Genomic DNA, 19655 nt, shown 5'->3' with positions numbered 1-19655 from the left:
TTGTATTTATTGTTTTTGTAAAATAAAAATCTATTTGTTTCTTTATAATATATATAATATATATATATATATAAATTAACTCTGGCCAGGCATTTAGTTTGCTTCCATGTGTTTTTAGGTTCAATTTCAATCATCAAAGTTTTCGTGCTTAGCAAAGATTGTGGGATTTGGTGGAGGCCAGTTTGGAACTGGATTCTTGGGATTTTTGAGATATCCCAAATATATATATATATATATATACACAAACACAACAAAATAAATAAATAAGTAAAACAAGAGAACAAGAGAACAAAAGGTTGATATATTTATCTATGTTGATTATCATTATTTTGACAAATAAAATCTAAAAGCATGTGGTATCTTACTAACTGGCCTCGTAGATTCATTACTCTGAACTAGTGAATTTAGGATAATTATGTAATTGTCATCACTGAATCTTTTGGTGTTTTCTTCAGATCAGTAAAGTTCATTGGAACACTATTGATTTCTTTATCTTGCCAAGGAACTAAGTTTTCTTTTACTATTGGTTTACAGGAGTTGAGGCCCTTAATCAGCCTGAACCAACATGCTGAACTACGTAAACAGGAAGTCGGCCATTTCAATTTATTGATGAAGATGAGGTATTACGTATTTTTAACCCTTTCCAATGTTGTTATCCCCTTCGACAAAATAAATATTTTCATGGTGAATATTTACTCTATTTGATAGTCAGTTTACAGGATTAGGTTTTAAATTGCGCAATCGGGTATTGAGGCACTTTTGATTTCGTGAGGAGAGGCCTAAGCCTCAAGGCGTTTTGAGGTGTAAGCCTCAAGGCGTTTTGAGGTGTAAGCCTCAAAATAAAACCATGAAATGATTCAAAAAATGTGAAGAATTAAGCATTTAAAATAAAAAATGTTAAAATCATATCTTTTGGTTCTATTTTTAATTTTAAACTAATTCAAAATTAATTGTTTAAAGAACATAACCAAAAGATATGTTTTTAGTTGCTATTGATCTGTTATCCTTGAGGCCATTCTTTCTTTTGTGCTCTGAAATATGAAATTCTAATGTCTATTAGTTTACTTTACTCCTTTAGCGTGTTTAATAAGTTCTTTAGGTGGGACATTATCTTTTCGTTCCTTTAAGATATACTTGTTTGGATGTACAAATCTGCAACTTTTGCTCGTGTTCGTTTCCTTGACCTAGTTTCCAGCTCCTTAAATATTACCAAACAGTTTTTTAAGAGGCTAAATTGGCTCCCAAGGTGTTCAGCAATAGGGGGGGCAAGGCTAGCCAAAGATTAACATGTATTTCTAATCCATGCTTGGAGTACAGAAAGACGAAAAGTTGAAAAACTGATATGATAAATTAGCTGTTTTTGTTTTTTTGTTCCTGGTCTGTCAGAGGAGAACTCTCCCTCTGCTTTCTAGTGTTCCTTTTTCAGATGAATAATATTCTCATTTCTTTTCAAAAAAAAAAAAAAATCCCTGTTTTTGTGCAAGGTTTTTCCTTCTCTTGGTTTTCCTTTGTGCCATTACTGAGGATTGACATGTGAATAAATCTGGTGCACCTTGATTACTTGATGGATAAAGCTTTGGTTGTTAATATTGTACAACAATTAGAATAAAGGAGGAGAATTTTCGTTACCATCTTGTCATGCTAGTACTAACTTGTAGGAGTTGCAGATTGTACTGTGTTATTTGAAAATTAGGATTACAGATGGTTAATTGTGGTCCTCTTTTTTTTTTTTTTTTTGGTTCTTTTTTGCATATGTCCAGGCACCAGGTCAATCATTTTGTATCTACGCTGCAGCAGTACGTAGAGTCACAACTATCACATGTATCATGGTGCAATTTTCTTCACTCCCTTCAACATAAGGTAGGTGATAACCATTTGTAGTCTATTTCAATGAAGTTCTGTTTCTTTTCAAAACTAAATAAATAAATAAACAAATAGATAAATAAATAAATAACAAATACAGTTAAACTAACCAAGTTTCAATCATTTTATATCTAAGTCTGTACTTTTGGTATTTCTTTCCATCTCTTGCTTAGTCTCTCTTTTTAATTGTGAGGACTTCTTGTTCTCTTTCCTTTTCTTTTTGTAAAGTTGTTGTGTTCTTATTTAACAAAGAAAAAAAGTTTTATTCCAATATAACATGCGACACATGAAGTATTTTTTATTTCATGTGCTGAAATGCATGTGATACTTATTAACCATCTAATAATCTAGTGATAGTCTGGCACCCTCCAGAATTTCTGAAACGTCAGTGGAACAAGGAATACAAGTTTCACTTGAAATTAAGAAAGATTTCTCTAATTTTGACATATGATAGATATCAAAAAAATTATGACGTTGATGATCAAAGACAATTAGGCCTCGTTCAGTTCGCGGATTCAAGTTTTGAATTCGAGCTGAGAGGTGATTTTATGTGAGTGCTTTTCATTGTAGAAGAAAAAGTTAGATGCGACTTTTTGTGAGAGCTATTAACTGCAGCAAAACTGGAATTGAAAACTCGAATCGGTGAAATGAACGAGGCCTTAGTTTCTTGATAAAAAAAGTAGAGAAAAGCAATCTTTGCAAGTTTCTAAATGTTTTGTTTTACTTCTGCCAATGCTTACGCATTATCTTCGGCACATATAAGTTGGGGGAGGCTACGGTGTCGTAAAAACTGAGTATCCTATTGTAAGGGAACTTGGTTTGGAGTGGTCACCCCTATGACTCCCAAGGATCAGTTCAGGTCTTCGTTTTGGTCAGGGGCTGGTTATAGAAGAGTTCATTTAGGGAAGGTTGCTGTTTTGGCTGTTTTGCGGGGTGTTTGGTTGGAAAGAAACTGTATAATCTTTGAGGGTCGTGAGGAATGCTTTGTTCTTTAGGATCGCATTAAGTTTAGATGTCGCCCTTTGGGGCCATCAGGACAAGGATTTCAATAGTCTTTTGTTTTCTGACTTTGTTAGGAATTGATGAAGATTGCTCGTAATTGTATTTCTTTTCTCTTCATAATATCCACATTACAGTTTTTTTTCTCCCGCAAGATTTGTTGCTCTTAGATTTGATTTTGGTTTATGCAGGTCAGAGATATGATGGATCTGGAGTCGGTGCATATGGCATATCTAATTGACTCGCTAGACATGTAAGTTCAATCTCGTCATTGATGTCATTATTCATTTAATGCTTATATGTGTCTGTATACTTTGTACAGGATCAATTTAGGGTTCTGACATCAGAAATTATGTGCAAGAATTATCATTCAAGAAAATCAAAATTCACATGAGAAAAGGCAATTTTAGTATTGAGTAGGGAACCTCTAAGGGGTCATGGAAACAGTAACACAAGGGGTGTGTAAGGCATATGGAAACAGTGCTGCAGAGTGTGGGAAACCACCATTTGGTGGCGAAAGCATTGGTTTCCAACATTTGGACACCACCATAGTAAAGTTATTTAACCATTGTGTTGATCATTTTTTTTTTTGTGTCCTATTAAATTGTTTCTTTTTTTTTCTTTTTTCGGGTGCAATCCTACATCACAACGTACGGACACGCTAGTTTGGTTCAATAGATCCCGTGTTGCTCATTATCTTCGTGTTCTGTCTAATAAGGGATGACTTGAAGTCTCCTGGCTTTCATAATTATCCAATTGTCTTCGTGACTTGTGTTATGAACTTTTTATCAGTTTATGGCTTATGGTGTATTGAAGCCGCCGCTGTTCTTCCCTGTTGTTCCTTTGCTGGTTAATCTGTGTTTTCCATCTTCTTATACAACTGTTTAGTTTTATTCGAGTGTTGGATATATACATATATAGGGATATAGTTGCATACCTATTTTCCCCATTTTTCTTTGATTCTCAGTTGATTATATCTCTGCAGATGTTTTCTATCAAATGAAGCCCGGCCTGTAGCCAGAATCATTGACAGCATTTTGCAGTGTTCATTAGACTTCCGGTCTTGTCTTAGAGGAGGCATGTGGGATGTTGGAACAAATGAAGATCCGGCAGGAAGACTTTCTAGAATCAATGCATCCCAGGTGATTCTCATATTTGTCTTGTATGAACTAGTACAATTGATTTATCTGTTGACGGTATCACAGATGGAAAATACTTTTAGGGACGTGTTGAAGTTATACTTGCTCTAATTTGTTAAGAGCGTCACGCTTATCACAATAGCAGTATGAGTTATACCAGTGATTATTGTTAGGAGGAACAAGAGATGGCATTGTCTGGGCTTGATACTCGAAATATTTCGTTGAAACTTAATTGAAATCAACTCCTTTCATGCTATGATTTAGGCACTGATTTTTTAATTATTTTTCCCCCAAAATGGAAGATTGAGGAACGAGATTCCTACTTATTGTCAAAGCCTAGGCCCAATTTTGTGCAGCTCAACCATTGAGGGTATGTTTGGTAGTGATTCTTGGAGCCCAAAATCAATTCTCTAGCCATCCACAGTTGAAATTTGTGTTTAGTAAAACCCATAAAAAGTTATTCTTAAAGAATTTTTGAAGAATTTACAGTCAAAATCAGAAGCAACCCAAAGGCAACTTTGACTTTTAGATTGTGCGGCAATCACCTTGAAGTACAAGTAATGAAACTTTCATAATACCCCTAGAATCAATACTTGTATAATTACAGTTTATCAAACACTCAGTTGCTAATTGTAACAATTGTTTTTTTTTTTCAGCACAACTACAATTTTTCTAAAATCTACAGCACTACCAAACTAGCCCTGAATCTAGAAGGGATATATTGGAACAATTTGTTACTAACCTATGAATTTCCCTGATTTCTAGGTGCTTGCCATAAAGAAAACATTTGAAAAAAATCTCCAAGAGTTGCACCTTTGTTATCTGAAGTCACCTAAACATGAGGAATATGGACTTTCTCGCTTTTGGGGATACCTCAACTACAATGAGTATTACTCGGATGTCGGTAATGAGATGCGGTATTACGCTTTCTCACTCTGAACCCTTCACCATGCTGATCAAAATGATTGAACTGAGTTTACATATAGTTAAAACATATAAGCTAAAGTGTTGCCCCTGATTGCTAAGAATTGGGTAAAATTTTGAAGAACGGTTACAAAAGCTGTGCCTAGCTGTTTCTGATGAAATGTTTTCAGCACAGGCCATTATACTCAACATGCGCATGGGATTCTGTCATTTTAGTTGTTCTTGGTTGGTTCTAGTGCGAGTGCAAGTAATGTGTGAGATCCTCATTTCCTTTGAGATTTTGTCCGAGGATCAAATATTCAATGTGTGATTTACACGTGTTGGTCTTGCCGCGATTTAAACTATAGGTCAAAAGGAAGCGGTGAATTTTAGTTTTGAGGAAAAGAGGGGCAGGGATGTTGAGGGGGAAAAAGTTACGTGGATTAATTGTTGTGTTGATAGTGTAGTAGGGAACTGTTTATTAACTCAAAAATGTATTATTTGTACAAAGAAGCTTTCTGGTGTAATGGTGAATACTGTCATTTTAGTTGTTCTTGGTTGGTCCTGGTGATTATTATTTCCCTATCTTTTGTATAGACAAATTAAGGGATTGCAAGAAAGATGCTAGTCTCCAAACATTATAATCAAGATTTTATATTTAATGTAAGAGCAGCACCCCTTGTAATGGCAATCAAAATTAGTGCTAGTCTAAGGTAGATTATTATTATTATTTTGTTTTAGGATAGTGGAATTCCTACTTAACCATATATGTAAATGTTTTATTCTCATTTTCACTTAATACTATGTTTTGGCTGGAATGGAGGGAAAGATTTCTTAGAATGGGTTTTTTATTCATTAGTTACTTTTTTTTTTCTTTTGGAATTGGTTTTAGTCATCTAATTGAGGAAATGATTTTCTACTAACAATTTACCAAGGACATCAATTATTTTGGACGATAAAGCTTCCGGTAGGGCCCGTTCGGTTCGCTAATTCGAGTTTTTAATTCGAGTTGAGATGTGATGTTGTGTGAGAGCTTTTTACTGTAACAAAAAAGTTAGATGTGATTGTTTCTGAGAGCTTTTTACTGTAGCAAAACTCGAATTCTAAACTCGAATAACTGAAAAGAACAGGGTCTAAATTATCGCAAGGCAAATCATTAATGCATCTTTCTGCTATTCTCACATGCATGGATGAAAATGTCGATGTGGATGGGATTGTCAAGGTTTTGATTTGTGGATAATGTCGATAGAAATGTCAATGTCCACGGATATTCTGAGAAAAAATAGATACTTTGAAAAAATTTTAAATTTTTTTTATTAAAATTGTACAAAATGCTAAAACAATCAATATTACTTAATTTAAACTACTTCAATAACAAAAATAATACTTTTTTTATTAGAATATGAGTCATGTTGAATAGTATAGTAGGAAATTATCATAATTATATATGGATTATGATTCAAATATAATTTTACATACTCATTATAAACAAGGCACAATAATTCAATATACTACATAGAAATTAGCTAACAAACATAATAGAGTACACACAGACTTAAGTGCTTTCAGTACCAAAACGAGTTTCTAGTAGGTTAGAAAGTATTAGGTAGGTTCTAATTTTGATCTAAATAATATATTTATCAAGGTAGTATCCTTGAATAATTCTAGGTGTAGTTGATATGCCACATGTATGTTTCTTGATCTCTTCTCATTATTAACCCATAATTGGATACTATTGGTTTATCGAGCTTGATGACTAGTCTTCAGGGATGTATAATTACACTTCAATACTGATATATAGTGAATGATACACTAATATATTATAGGTCTTGAATTTTTACACCTTATACTTAATTAATACATTTTAGTTAAAAAAATTATATTAATCAAAAAGACATTACCAAAAATGAAGGATAAAAATTTTAGAACAAGTTAGCTCACCAATTTTCTCTCTTGAAATTTACTTTTGGATGTGTAATTAAACATACAATTTATCATCATCCTAATTTTTCTAGATTTACTACAATTTTTTATAGAAGCCGACAACAACTTGAGATATTTCATGTAATTATCTTATGAAGGTATAGATAATGAAGACATAAATTTGCCATGAAAATTAGGACATCAAGTTTAATTTTTCTTTTCTATAATTTTTCTGAAAAATTTGGATTGACCATTATGCGTTTGGGAAACATATGGGCGTTTGGATTTCTTGGAAAACAACTCAAAACAACTATTGAACATCTTCCATTCTAATCCTTGCTAGATTCTTAATCCAACTTCATGCAATGATCAGAAGCATCGTCGGCGCAAAAATGCATTAGTAACGACGGTTTCGTTTAATAATGATATAATGCGTTGACACGATCCAAGGAAGAACCGCAACCTCAGATCGCAATGTCCTGATAGAAACTCGTAATTTTCATAATCAAATCAGCTAAGCATGGTTGAAGTTGTGACTAAACCAATATCCTTACCGAAGATTTAATATCAAGTATATCTTCTTCTCCAACTGTCTTCCAAACCCCGCCTATCATCAGTTGCCCATCAAGACCTTCCAATATGGAGACATCCTCTCCCCGATTAGATTCAAAATCGCCTTCAACTGTCAGCCGTCTCTTCTTGACACCAGAGCCGTCTAGCAGCGCAGGAGTAGGCCCAATCGCTTCACTATAACAGTTGAATTCCAAATTTTCTCTTGCTTGCTGAGTTTCAGAATTCTTCTTCTGGTCGCCTTTGCAGTCGAGAACAGGAAGGCATCCAGAAGACCCCACAGAATTAGGTAACATGCCAATTGGACATGGAATCCACGACGTTGAGACGGCCCACCTTCTCGAATTTCCCATGTCATCATCTGCAGCATTTGCTACTTTCCTTTTCATTCGGAGGTGTTTGATCAACTCAAGCTTCTTAGCTGCTTGAGAAATGGATTCATCTCGCTGGATAAGACTCTTCGAATTGAAGAGAGAGGACTTGTCTTCGATAATTTCTGAATTTGATGAGACTAGGGAAGAGAGTTTGTTTAGTTTCTTCATTAGATGGTTGCATCCAATCAGCTGGGTGATATACAGGGCAGAATCCATCAGATGCTTGTTTCCTGGAGCCGACAATGCGAGGCATTTTCGTAGCAGTTGCATCAGTAATGCTTTTGATATCGTTGATTCTGCCGAGGACGACTTTGTCTTAGCTGCAGAATCTTTATGGCGGCGAGGCTTTAATTCCTTGAGGATTTGAACAAGCCATGCAAAAAGAGAAGCAAGGTATTCAACTCGACGAACATCTCGGCCGTTGTCAGACAATGTAAGACATTCTGTCCCTAAAAATCCACAAATGGAAGGGGAAATATCAATAGAAAGAGGTCTTAAAACTGTCAAATTGCTTAAATTTTGCAACGCGTGATTTGAGATGTTTTCCTGAATAGGACCAAAAGAAGACAGATAAAGTGTCGCGCATGACACAAATTAAGTTGGTAATTACCTGTTTCATACTTCATATTTTCATGACTCTCAATCACATCAAGAACTTCCTTAAGAAGAGCAGCGAGGACTTCTGGCTCCTTGTTTGAAATCTTTTTTATAGGAAGTTTCCATTCATCCAACAAAGTCTCTGTGCTTGGACCAATCTCAGCATCTACCGAAGGCTCCATTGAGTGTGAGGAACTTAAAGCCATTAGCAAGAGGTCCAACAATGCAGATACAACTTCTGAGGAGCAGGAGGAAAACAACCCAACAAGATGTTTTATGACCTTTGTGATCTGTTTCTTGTTACCTGAAATTTGAAAATTAAACAAAAATGCATAAACATACTTTTGTAATAGATGCAACGGACTTCTATTCTTATGAGACTAAAGTTAAGGGTGTCCGAAAATCAAGGCCATATAGCCTGATGAAAGACTATAAGATACTGGTTTGGAAAGCAGCCAAAATGGTTTCTTCAAACCCGATCTAAGCCTCATGCAAGTAACAGACACATTTATCAATCTGAATTTTCATCTGTAAAATGGTTCTGTGCTACTTCCATTTTTAGACAGTTTTATAAAGTTTTAGGATCGTCTTGAGATGAATAGCTTTACAGCCAACGGCAAACTGAGATATTTTGATAGTTGAGATCGAGCCGGTCCAAATTTCCTAAGCTTGGACAAAGATTTGTGATTCTACTGTAAAATGACTGCAAACTAAGGCCAAACCATTTTAATGGCAGAGCCTGGGTTCTTGATATCTAATCAAGTTCAACAGATTCTAACAAAAACACAACGCTTTCTTATTTACCAGTTAACTTACTGCACAAAAGGCTCATCTTATTTCTTTTTTTTGTTAAGATTTTAATTGACCTGCTGTTTCAACACTATTTATTAAACATTAAATACAGTTTACAACTTTAAATTATCCATAAGGAGACTCCTTTTCAGTAAGCAAATCCTCATTCTTTGGTGGTTGATGACTACATACTTTACACGTATGTTAGGATAAGCACAGTAGGCCGCATATTTTGGAAATAAAAAGATTCCATTTTGAAATTATATGCCGTACTCATAGCGAAATGTGACTGCATAAATATTTTTGCACATGAAAACTGCGACTATATTTCACAAAAGCTTAAGAATTATTATGTGAAAAAAAAAAAAAAAAAAAACCACCATGCCAAAATCGACCAAGTTATAAAAGATGAGCTATCGGTTTCACCTTCAGATTTAGATGAGCGGAGTTCTCCAGTTGCAAGTGAAAGAAACTTATTCCGCCCACAAAGCAAATTGAAATTTCGGCCACCTATACAAGAGTGAAGTTTTATAGAATTGAAAATCTACTTTAGCCAAACCAAAGGTTTAAGTAGATTACAGCCAAAAACGGAGGTTAAATTACCGAGGGTACTAAATGTTGTTGTTGAAATGAGAAGAATGCTCTTTATGCAATTTGATTGTCAATTTAAATTATGCATAATATGGAAAGTAAAGGGTTGATAGGCTATGGGGAGATTCTTTAAACAAGGAAAATGAAAAGAAAATGGAAATATTAATATCATTAACACAGCTCAAAGAAAGAACTGAAGAGAAAATAACGCTTACGTTTCCCTTTCAATGGTGACGAGGAAGATTGAAGACTCTCCTTAGCATTCAAGCAAAAGGCCAGCTCGTGGAGTTTAGACTTAATTCGTTTTCTGATCTTAGTAGTACTGTCACCCTGAAATGGAATTGCCTTCTTCTGAGGTTCCCAGTAGTAAGATTTCAACCAATCAAGTGCCTGAATCATCAAAACCAGAAATGATATAATAGCTTCCCATTTAAGCAGTTAAATTCTGGCTAACTTTCTAAACATCATGCAAATTTGAAACTTAACAGAAAGCAGAAACTGGTAATATTTTCCCCTAGAAAACAAAACTTACAGAAAGCCTGTGGGTATATTCAAATCAGTTGTTCTTGGGGACGGGGAAGATTTTTCTGAACATTAGGGATTTATATACCAAAGCAATTCCAAAAACTTCAGCTATTATTTCGCCGCAAATCGATACCAAGAGCTACTTTTCACTACAAGATACAATTGCACTGAATCTAATAGATGAAATAACTATATTCATTCACACCATGCACAATAATTTCTTATTGAAAAACAGATCTAAAATTGGAAGGAAGCTTTTTTCCTTTACCCAATGTCTACCAAAAAAGTAAAACTGATTGGTGACGGCAGTATTTATGCAACAGAAATCATAACAACTATAATTAGGAAAGAAGACTCTGAAGTAGCAATGTGCCATCAAATACCAAGAAGGAAACTTACTGTAATTGAGGCACCACGGACTATCTGAAGTGCAGGAAGCTCACGATGAGATCCCTCTACAAACACACCAATGTAAAGGGAAAGAAAACGAAAAAAAAAAAATAGACACAAACAAACAAACATCAGACTTATCGGAAGGGCTGTTTAAAAACTACAAATCAACAAGAGAAAACCATAGGCATTGCAATCTTCTACAATTGTTTATACTACGTCAAAATGAGGTGCTTAAATAATCTAAAAAGTTCATAGTATTATAGCACTGTGTTAATTGTGTTTGCTTGAAGGAAAGCGACATAAACAAAAAGGATGGAGAAGTGGGTAGTTGAATTCCCTTACCATGGCGGATATCAATCAATGTACGTGGCATGCCAATTGCATTAGCAGCCACAGCAATTGAAACCTCTTGTTTCTTTCGTGTCTTCTCAATAACACCATTGACAAGCCTTCCAAAGGAAAAGAAACATCTGAACCCAGTAGCAATACTAGTAGTAATAGAATCTTGTGTAGAAATATAAATACTAAGCAAAAATTAACTCTATGCACAACATGATAACCATCAATTGACTCTCGTTTTGAGTGGCAAACGAGTAACATAGCCTTTCTCTTTACTAAATCAAACAAGCAATTCCATGAAAACCATGGTTTAAAAAATCGTGGATAACTCTTCCTCCCTGCTCTCAGTTTTTTTTTTTTTAATTAATAATTTTCGGTTCTTTTCAAAAAAAAAAATCATACGCCTCGAGGCGCACCTCAAACTGAGGCGGCCATTGGGCAATTCAAGGCTACGTTTTTTACCCCCTGAACAAGGCTTACGCCTTTTTTGGATTAGGCGTACGCCTTGAGGCACTAATATCAAACATCTAGAACGTGATGGGAAAGCATAAAAATGATAAAATAAGTGTCAATATAGTATATACTTTGAAACAAACTTTTAAATGTCACAACACTGACGTTAGCTTACATAAGCACCTTAGACAAGCTTTCCAATATGTCATTAGTTCTAAGTAAGTTTAATTTTTGAAAGATATAAAAGGATTCCCACCTCATGATTGCCATTGAATACAACATGGCCAGCATTTCATCTGAAAGAGAAACGTTGACACATTGATTTGCTCCATCTTCAACTGAAGTAGCAATATCTTGGCCCTTTCTACAATTTAACGAGTAAAAGTATATCACTTCATGAATTTGTAGCCTTATCAAATCAAAATACACGGTATCTTACGCCAACTAAGTTGGAAATCAGAATTTTGAAAACAAAAACTATATTACAATATTGATTGAAGACCAATAGCAAATATGACATGTAAGACAACCAATGAAAGTTAGAGACATGTCCCAGTTATCTGAAACGGGAACCAAAATCATTACCTAAAGTAAGGATCTTTTTGTTGAATTTCAATGATAGATGCCGTAACATCGACCGTAACAGGAAGGCATCCTCGGCTTCTCCATGTTGATATCTGAAATGCAAAAACATGAGACTTTCAATACGTACACTGAAGATGTCCCGGGCATCATTACAATAAACTACTTTGCGGGTCCTGCCATATTTTACAGAAATCAAAGGATATTGGGCCTAACTCATCCTAGTAAAACCGGCTTGCTAGGGGAGGATTGCCCTCACCTTATCAAGTGGATCATGCCAATATCTCCAGCCAATGGGGGAATTCTAATATGCCCCCTCACGCACAGCATGGACCATGCCAAACTGCTGCAAACAAGTCAATATTGAGGGACTCAACATTGCAAAACTGGGCCTGCTCTGATACCATTTTATAGAAATTAAAGAATATTGGGCCTAACTCACCCTAGCAAAACCGGCTTGCTCATGCCAATATTTCCGGCCAATGTGAGATTCTAATACCATAAACCGATGAAGGCTAAATAACAGAGTAATGGAGCACTAGAATGTGAAATAAACGATTCTTAGAAGCAGAACTGACTAAGCTTTCTCTTTCTACCTCTCTAATCATCTTATATCTCTCTTCAGTTCCCTCTGCACTTGTCTTTCTCGCTAACCGAACTAAATACAAAAACTGTAGTGAAAAATCAAACAATTGCAACTACCAAGCTACTCTATTTTCCTTGAATAATGCAAACTATTTCTATAGGAACAATTTCTTCTCATTTCACTTCACTTATTTCCATCTCAGTCCTCTGCAAACCCCAGAAATCTTTTGTTTCTCACTAAATACAAAAACTTTATGCTAAACAAAACTACCTAATTATTGCAAGCTAGGAACTTTAACTTGCTAGTGCTTTCTATTCTATAGGTGCAATTTTTTCTCTTTGTTTTTTCATAATGCTAAATTTCCAGCTTGCACTTCTCTCCTAAGTTGATGCTCAAGTGGGTTTCCATCGGTTTTTTATTTTTTATTTTTTTGTGCTTGCTTTTCGAACGTTTGGCTATAAATGCGCGCGCGCGCACACACACACACACACACATATGTATTCGGTGTCTTACCTTTCTGAAAGCGGAGGCAAAAGCTTCATGAGAATCAGAGAAGAGAGAATCGTAGACGAAGAGCCACTCGTCCCAGCAAATCCAAGGCACCAATTTGAGGCCATAAGAAGAAGACTGCGACAACGATGACTCTTGGCATTCAACCTCTCTCTGCACTTCTTCGAACGCCAAAACTGATTCCGTCATTGCAACTACAACGAGATGAGATTGGGGATTCGACTGGGCTTGCGACGCTGCAGGCAGTGGCGGCAGTTGACGACGGCGACTTGGCGGGAAGAGAGACCTTTATCGAGGTTTCAGGGTTTTGGCCCCCTTTTTAAGGAGATCTTTAGTAGGTCCTGAAGAACTGAATGAATAAATAAAATTTAAGAGAATTACATATACAAAGCTTTGGCGTATATGTAATTCAGTACACCATGGCATAAAGACATTCACACAGGAAATATAAAGTTCAAAACATCCCCTTAAGCCCATTAAGTTAAGAACCGAAAAAACTCAACACGAACTCTTCATTCCAACTAAAAATATATCAAAAGATAAAGGAAAAAAGAAAAAACAACAAAATGCAACAAAATCCTTTGTTCTCCCTTATCAATACACGCTTGAGCATGTCATTCAATAGTGGAGCAAAAAGACTAGAGTAACAATACACGCCATGAAAATTTTATCACGAAGATCACAATGCATACATTTCAAAATTCTACAGGTTCTATAAAACTAAAATTACTACTTTGTCTCAGTGTTTTTTTTCCCCTCTAACAAGTAGGTTTTTAGTAGTGAAACTTTTTTTTACAATATGTGAAATTTTTCTTCAGTAATAATAACCCAGAAAATATTGTCCAAATAGATTTGGTATTCTTACTCTATTAATTCCTCAGCGCAAATATTTTCTAAAAGCTAGTAGACTCAATTGTTTTGTGCAATAAATCAACTCAATTTCTCGAGAAACAAACACCCTGTAAAGTTCGGACCTTTTTGCGCATGAGACGGAACTCGCTGGACTTGAACTCGGTGCGAGAAGATTTCTGGAGGCGGAGCATGAAGAGATCACGCTTGAGATCGATAATCTCCTCGTTGATCTGTTCGGTTGTCTTGGATCGGATTTCCTTGAGTTCCTCGTCTCTCTTCGCCATCATCACCGCCGACGAAGGCTTCCTTGGGGAGCGGAGGAAGGGAAGACGAAGGGGATAGGCGTGTTGGAGTCTGAGTCCGCCATTGAAGAAGGAATGTGAAGAGTTTGGGAATGGAGAGAAAAGCTTTGGAGTGAATGTGGCGGTTGAAGGTGAGGAGGCAATAGAGATAGGGCTCAAAAGATCTCGGAATTAAGATTCCGTTTAGTTCGCTGATTGGAGTTTTTAATTTGAGTTAAGATGTAATTTTATGTGAGAGCTTTTTACTGTAGTAAAAAAATTAAATGTGATTATTTATGAGAGTTTTTTACTGTAGTAAAACTCAAATTCTAAACTCGAATTAGTGAAATGAACGGGACCTAAAGATACGTTTAGTTCTAGAATAATATAATTAAAATTATTTTTAATTTACATATATTTTTTTGTGAAAAAAAATTATAATAAATTATGAATCATAATTTAGGGTCCGTTCATTTTGTTGATTCGAGTTTGTAATTCGAGTTAAGATGTAATTTTGTGTGAAAATTTTTTACTGTAGTAAAAAAATTAAATGTGACTGTTTTTTAGAACTTTTTACTGTAATAAAACTCAAATTTTAAACTCAAATCAACAAAGTAAACGAGGCCTTAAATTTTTTAATTAAACATCCTCTAAATTTAAAATAATTTAAGAGAGAACCTAATTTTAGTTAAACACTTTGATCACGTACTGAAAGACCAAAATACCCTTAAAGAAGATATTTTTGTCCGAACCTAATTTCTTTCCTTCCTACCTCATGCATTTATCTCTCTGCATCACACTCACTCTCTCTCATCTTCCTTCTCTTCTCTATCTCTCGGCAGCCGTCAAAGAGCCACTAGGCGGCGAGCCTGGGAAAACAAAGCAGCAAGAGGCATGCCGAATCTTGAAGCGCCACCACAGAACCCAGGTAGAAATATCCCTGGAGATTCGGGGTCGGTGCAAGAGGGCGGAGATTCAAGGGGCGTCCGAACAGCCAACTCCTCCAAGGAGGATTCAACCAAAGATTCATTATAGTAGGAAATAAATTGGCAGGCAAAAAGAGGCGCTAAAGCAAAATCCCAACCTAGCTCGAGGCAGTCCAAAGGAAAGCCTCGACCTGGGGGGCAGATGTTGCGCTATCACGTCAGAGACGGCCGACCCTTTTAAGGAGGAGAGACCTTCAAACAACCGACCCTTCTAAGGAGGAGAGGCCTCCAGATGGCCGACCCCTCCAAGGAGGAGGGGTATCCATGAGGCCGACCCCTCTAAAGAGGAGAGGCCTCCATGAAGAAGGTTCTTAAACCTGCCAAGAGCCCCAAGGGGCATCCATGAGGCCGACCCCTCCAAGGAGGAGAGACCTGCATGAAGAAGGTTCTTAAACCTGGCAAGAGCCCCAAGGAGCATCAATGAGGCTGATCCCTCCAAGGAGGAGAGGCCTCCATGAAGAAGGTTCTTAAACCTGCCAAGAACCTTAAGGGGTATCCATGAGGCCGACCCCTCCAAGGAGGAGAGGCCTTCATGAAGTAAATTCTTAAATCTGCCAAAAGCCCCAAGGGGCATCCGAACGGCCAACTCCTCCAAGGAGAAGAGGCCTCCAGACGGCCGACCCTTCCAAGGAGGAGAGGCCTCCAGACGGCCGACCTTTCCAAGGAGGAGAGGACTCATAGGAAGCCGACCGTATAAACAGGTCCACGTCTCCAGAAAGGCCCCTGAGTGAACAAGAGAGTTACATCTGGGTTTAAAGAATGTCAGTAATGCAGACATTAATTACAAGTTCATAAACCACCCTTTAATGGACGGTGGAAGATTAAAGTGGGATGTACATAGCCGCAATAGGGGACAAATTGGATGAGTAAACAGTGAAAAAAGTGGTGACAGGCTATGAGTCTAGGCTCATAAGCTAGTAGGCCACTCAAGTGGATGGGCCTACTAAGAAAAACCACTCCTGAAGTAAACTTAGGCTATAAAAGGATGGATCTCTCTCTCGATCTTCTTCTTCCTCTCTCTACGTGTAATTGGAAATGAGGATTTTTGACTATTTTTCATATGTAATCAGAGAATAGAGAGTTGATTCTATGTAATCTAAAAAGAGCCCAAGAGAAATACAATACACAAGTGAATGTAACTCTTTATTAACAGAGTGAACCACTATAAATTTTGTATGTCCTCTTATTCAAGCATTATTCTCACGTTTCTAAAAATATAACAAACACTTCACAGTATTAATTACACTTCTACAATCAAATTTATAGCCGGTAACCCAACGGAATACCAGAGGGTGATCCGGCGTATTTCTGTTGACGAACTTTCCCTTAACGTCTCTCTCCTCTGCCGACGATGACTAGTGGAATAACGACGTCGTTCCTCGTCGTCACTCCTTGTCGTCGCTCAAGCCGATCGATCTTCGCAGGAATCCGATCTAGATCCAAAGCAGCCGAAGAGGAGATCGATTCCCCTCGTGATTCGTGCAAAAAGAAGAACGGTCTGTCGCCGACAAGATCCAGATTAAGAACCACGGCGACGTGATCTGTAGAATCCAGCGGTGGGTCTCCGACGCTGTCATGGTTCAAGATCTGGATCTGTGTCCTCGTCCTTCAGAGTCACCGTCGCCATGGATGGCACCGGAAAGGTTCTTCTTTTATTTCAATGTTTGAAGATTCTGCTCTGAATGTCAATCTCTGATTCTCTGTTTGTGTGTTTGGATTTTCAGATATTCATTGCTCGGAAATCTTTTTTTAGTGTTTTGAAGAAAATGCAATAAAGAGTAGAAAAAGATTCAACTTCATAGTTTGTTCTAGTTATGCTTCGAAATTATAGTCTGATTGATTTTTGAAAGTACCATAAGCAATTACACTCTGTTTATATCATCATTCAATGCTTTGGGTATTAAAAGTGTTGAATTGTTATCCTATTTATGTTTTCTGATTGATTTTCTCCTTTGCTGTGATTGCAGTTTTTTGTTGGCGCAAACTGGAAGTGTGTAAGTTCTATCTTCTGAAAAACATTGTGAATTTATCTATTACATTAATTTTGAATTTGGTGAACTCCGTTTCCTTTTTATATATTAATGTTTTGTTGTAACAATAGTGACTTTCTCAATAGAACATGAAGGTCAAACATAATTTTTTCTTTGACTGGAATGCTAGCCATGGATTTCAGTTTCACAATGTTCTTCTTTCTTTTCCACTTGTGCTTATTTTGTTTTTCTTCCTCCCATTTAGAATGGCGCAAAATAATCCATCACCAAGCTTGTCTCTGACTTGAATAGTGCGAAATTGGAGAGTGATGTTAGTAAGCTTGATGTTTTATGTACAACTCTATTGCTATTAGTAATGTAGTAATAGACTGCACCTTAAGCTTGTTCTTAGATTTTGTTTAATTTGTGAGATCTCTACATGGTCTGTGCTTAAGAATTGTTCTTCATGAATAATTAGAAAACTAAGGCCTCCATCATTTTATCGATTTGAGTTTTCAGTTTTAGGTTTTTATAGTTAAAAGTTCTTAGAAAATGTCATATCTAACTTTTTTTGATATAGTTAAAAGTTTTAAAAAAATGTCACATTTTAACACGAATTAAAAACTCAAATCTACAAAGTGAACTAGGCCTAAGCTTGTGTAAATTGGAGAATCTTTGAATAATACAGGACTAACATTGTGTATGTATAATTTATTTAAAAGAACAAAAAATGGATATTTATTATTATTATTATTATTTATTGCTTTAGTGGCAAGTCGGATTTTTTTTTTGAAGGGACATATCAGATATTTGAATTGTCAATAAGGTGTGTCCCTTTTTTGGTAGAAGATATTTTTTATGTAGTTTTTAAGTAAGTGGTGGATGATCTCACGCGATATCTTCAAATTTTGCTCGAAGAATGAGAATCCTTTCTCTCAAGTGTCGAACCTTAGTGGTGGATTTTTGTTCTTTTTTCTTAATGAGGATTTTTATCCGGACAAACTATGACCGGTCGGCGATCGGAGATTGTCAGCCGCCATAACCTGTCAAACTAAGGGTATAGTTTGACACTTTATGGATCATAGTCTGAGAGGTTATAGTCTGACAAACTATAGGTGGTCGGCCATTAGAGACCCGCTGGCCATGTAACCGAACAGACTATGAATCATAGCTTGACAAACTATTGGTCATAGTCTGACAGACTATGGCCGGCCAGTGATCGGAGAGGCGCTGGTCGTCATTACCTGTCAGACTATGGGTCATAGTTTGACAGTTTATGGATCATAATAATAGAGACTATAGGTCATAGTCTGATAGACTATAGATCATAGTCTGATAGACTATTGTTGTCTCTGGTGTAACTTGTCAGACGACCCATAGTCTGACAAACTATGGCTGGCTTCGGCGCAAGGGTCATAGTCTGAAAGACTATGGGTGGCTAGTCCCAACGTAATCTATCATACTATGGTCAGCGAGCTTCCTAAGACACGCCAGACGGCCGCCAGAGACCCCACCTCTTGGCGACGATTGGAGCATTTTAATAATCTACATATTGGGTCTTTGATTGGGCTTAGTCTAAAGGGGTAGAAATAAAAAGGTTATTGTTTTGGGATTAATAATAGTTTGGTAATCCATTTTGAAAAATAATTGTTAAAACCTTTCTAAAATTTTTATCCCTGTACTTTAGTCCCTTAATCAGTTTGGCCTATTAACTTTGAAAACTAGCGAGAAAGCCCTCTCAAACTTTGAAACGTCAAAAACAACCCAACATCTATGTAATTGAAACGTCAAAAACAACCCTACATCTATGTAATAGAATAATAATAATAATAATAATAATAATAATAATAATAAATAAAATAATACTAAAAACAAAGAAAAACAAAAAAAATGTAAATGCTTAACCATTTCGTGCAAAAACAGAGTAATGTAGAGTCCGTTTAGTTCACTGATTCGAATTTTTAATTTGAGTTGAGATGTGACTTTATGTGAGAATTTTTTACTGTAGTAAAAAAGTTTGATATGACTGTTTCTGAAAATTTTTTACTGTAGCAACTCGAATCGATGGAATGAATTAGGCCGTAGACTCCTACCGTCCTGTCTTTTTTTTTTTTTTTTTTTTTTTTTTTTATTTTAGAAAAACCAAGCCAGCACAAAGTTAAACTAGTCCTTATAATATGCAGCAAACAAACCAACTTTTTGGACAACTCTCACCAAACCCAAATTTCAATGAATAAGATTACTCATCTACTCATAAGTCTTGATGTGTCCTCATTTATTTTATAAATTCAAATTACTGTACAAACTTTTTTGTTATAGTAATTTCTCTAATAAAATTTAAATTTATGTTTAAACCTATAAAACAAAAACAAACAAAAAAACTCTAACCTTTAGCATTTATAGGCCTCGTTTATTTCACTGATTCGA

General features: G+C 36.1%; 2 protein-coding genes and 1 long non-coding RNA gene across 7 annotated transcripts in view; 2 read left to right on the top strand and 1 right to left on the bottom strand.

The window, feature by feature from the left end:
- Window positions 1-5663, top strand: part of LOC21392695 — a 13673-nt gene extending 8010 nt beyond the window's left edge. Inside the window, exons 10-15 of the mRNA XM_024166606.1 lie at window positions 535-620; window positions 1761-1860; window positions 3054-3115; window positions 3848-4004; window positions 4767-4918; window positions 5096-5663. Coding sequence (XP_024022374.1) covers window positions 535-620; window positions 1761-1860; window positions 3054-3115; window positions 3848-4004; window positions 4767-4918; window positions 5096-5141 — 603 coding nt within the window. The 3' untranslated portion in view covers window positions 5142-5663. The remainder of the gene's footprint in view (window positions 1-534; window positions 621-1760; window positions 1861-3053; window positions 3116-3847; window positions 4005-4766; window positions 4919-5095) is intronic.
- A 1426-nt stretch (window positions 5664-7089) lies between these two features.
- Window positions 7090-14423, bottom strand: LOC21392694 (pre-rRNA-processing protein las1). 5 transcript variants are annotated; one of them, XM_024166600.1, is made up of 10 exons: window positions 14114-14423; window positions 13143-13488; window positions 12047-12138; window positions 11718-11825; window positions 11012-11139; window positions 10676-10731; window positions 9967-10141; window positions 9587-9670; window positions 8382-8672; window positions 7090-8220 (listed from the first exon to the last, which is right to left on the bottom strand). In XM_024166600.1, the coding sequence occupies exons 2-10, from the start codon at window positions 13326-13328 to the stop codon at window positions 7364-7366; spliced, it is 1977 nt and encodes a 658-aa protein (XP_024022368.1). In that variant the 5' UTR covers window positions 13329-13488; window positions 14114-14423; the 3' UTR covers window positions 7090-7363. The 5 variants fall into 5 exon arrangements, with proteins under 5 accessions (XP_024022368.1, XP_024022370.1, XP_024022369.1 ...); XM_024166602.1 differs by having other exon boundaries at window positions 11012-11118; XM_024166601.1 differs by having other exon boundaries at window positions 13143-13480.
- A 1983-nt stretch (window positions 14424-16406) lies between these two features.
- On the top strand, window positions 16407-17715 carry LOC112091887. The gene is made up of 3 exons (XR_002902340.1): window positions 16407-16901; window positions 17226-17252; window positions 17494-17715. It is a non-coding gene; the product is annotated as an uncharacterized LOC112091887 (long non-coding RNA).
- Window positions 17716-19655: the final 1940 nt, after the last annotated feature.

The sequence above is a fragment of the Morus notabilis genome, unplaced genomic scaffold, assembly GCF_000414095.1.
Source record: "Morus notabilis unplaced genomic scaffold, ASM41409v2 Scaffold1604, whole genome shotgun sequence".
NCBI lineage: Eukaryota > Viridiplantae > Streptophyta > Magnoliopsida > Rosales > Moraceae > Morus > Morus notabilis.
Note: the sequence above shows the minus strand (reverse complement) of the source record. Positions and strands in the feature narration are given on the sequence as shown.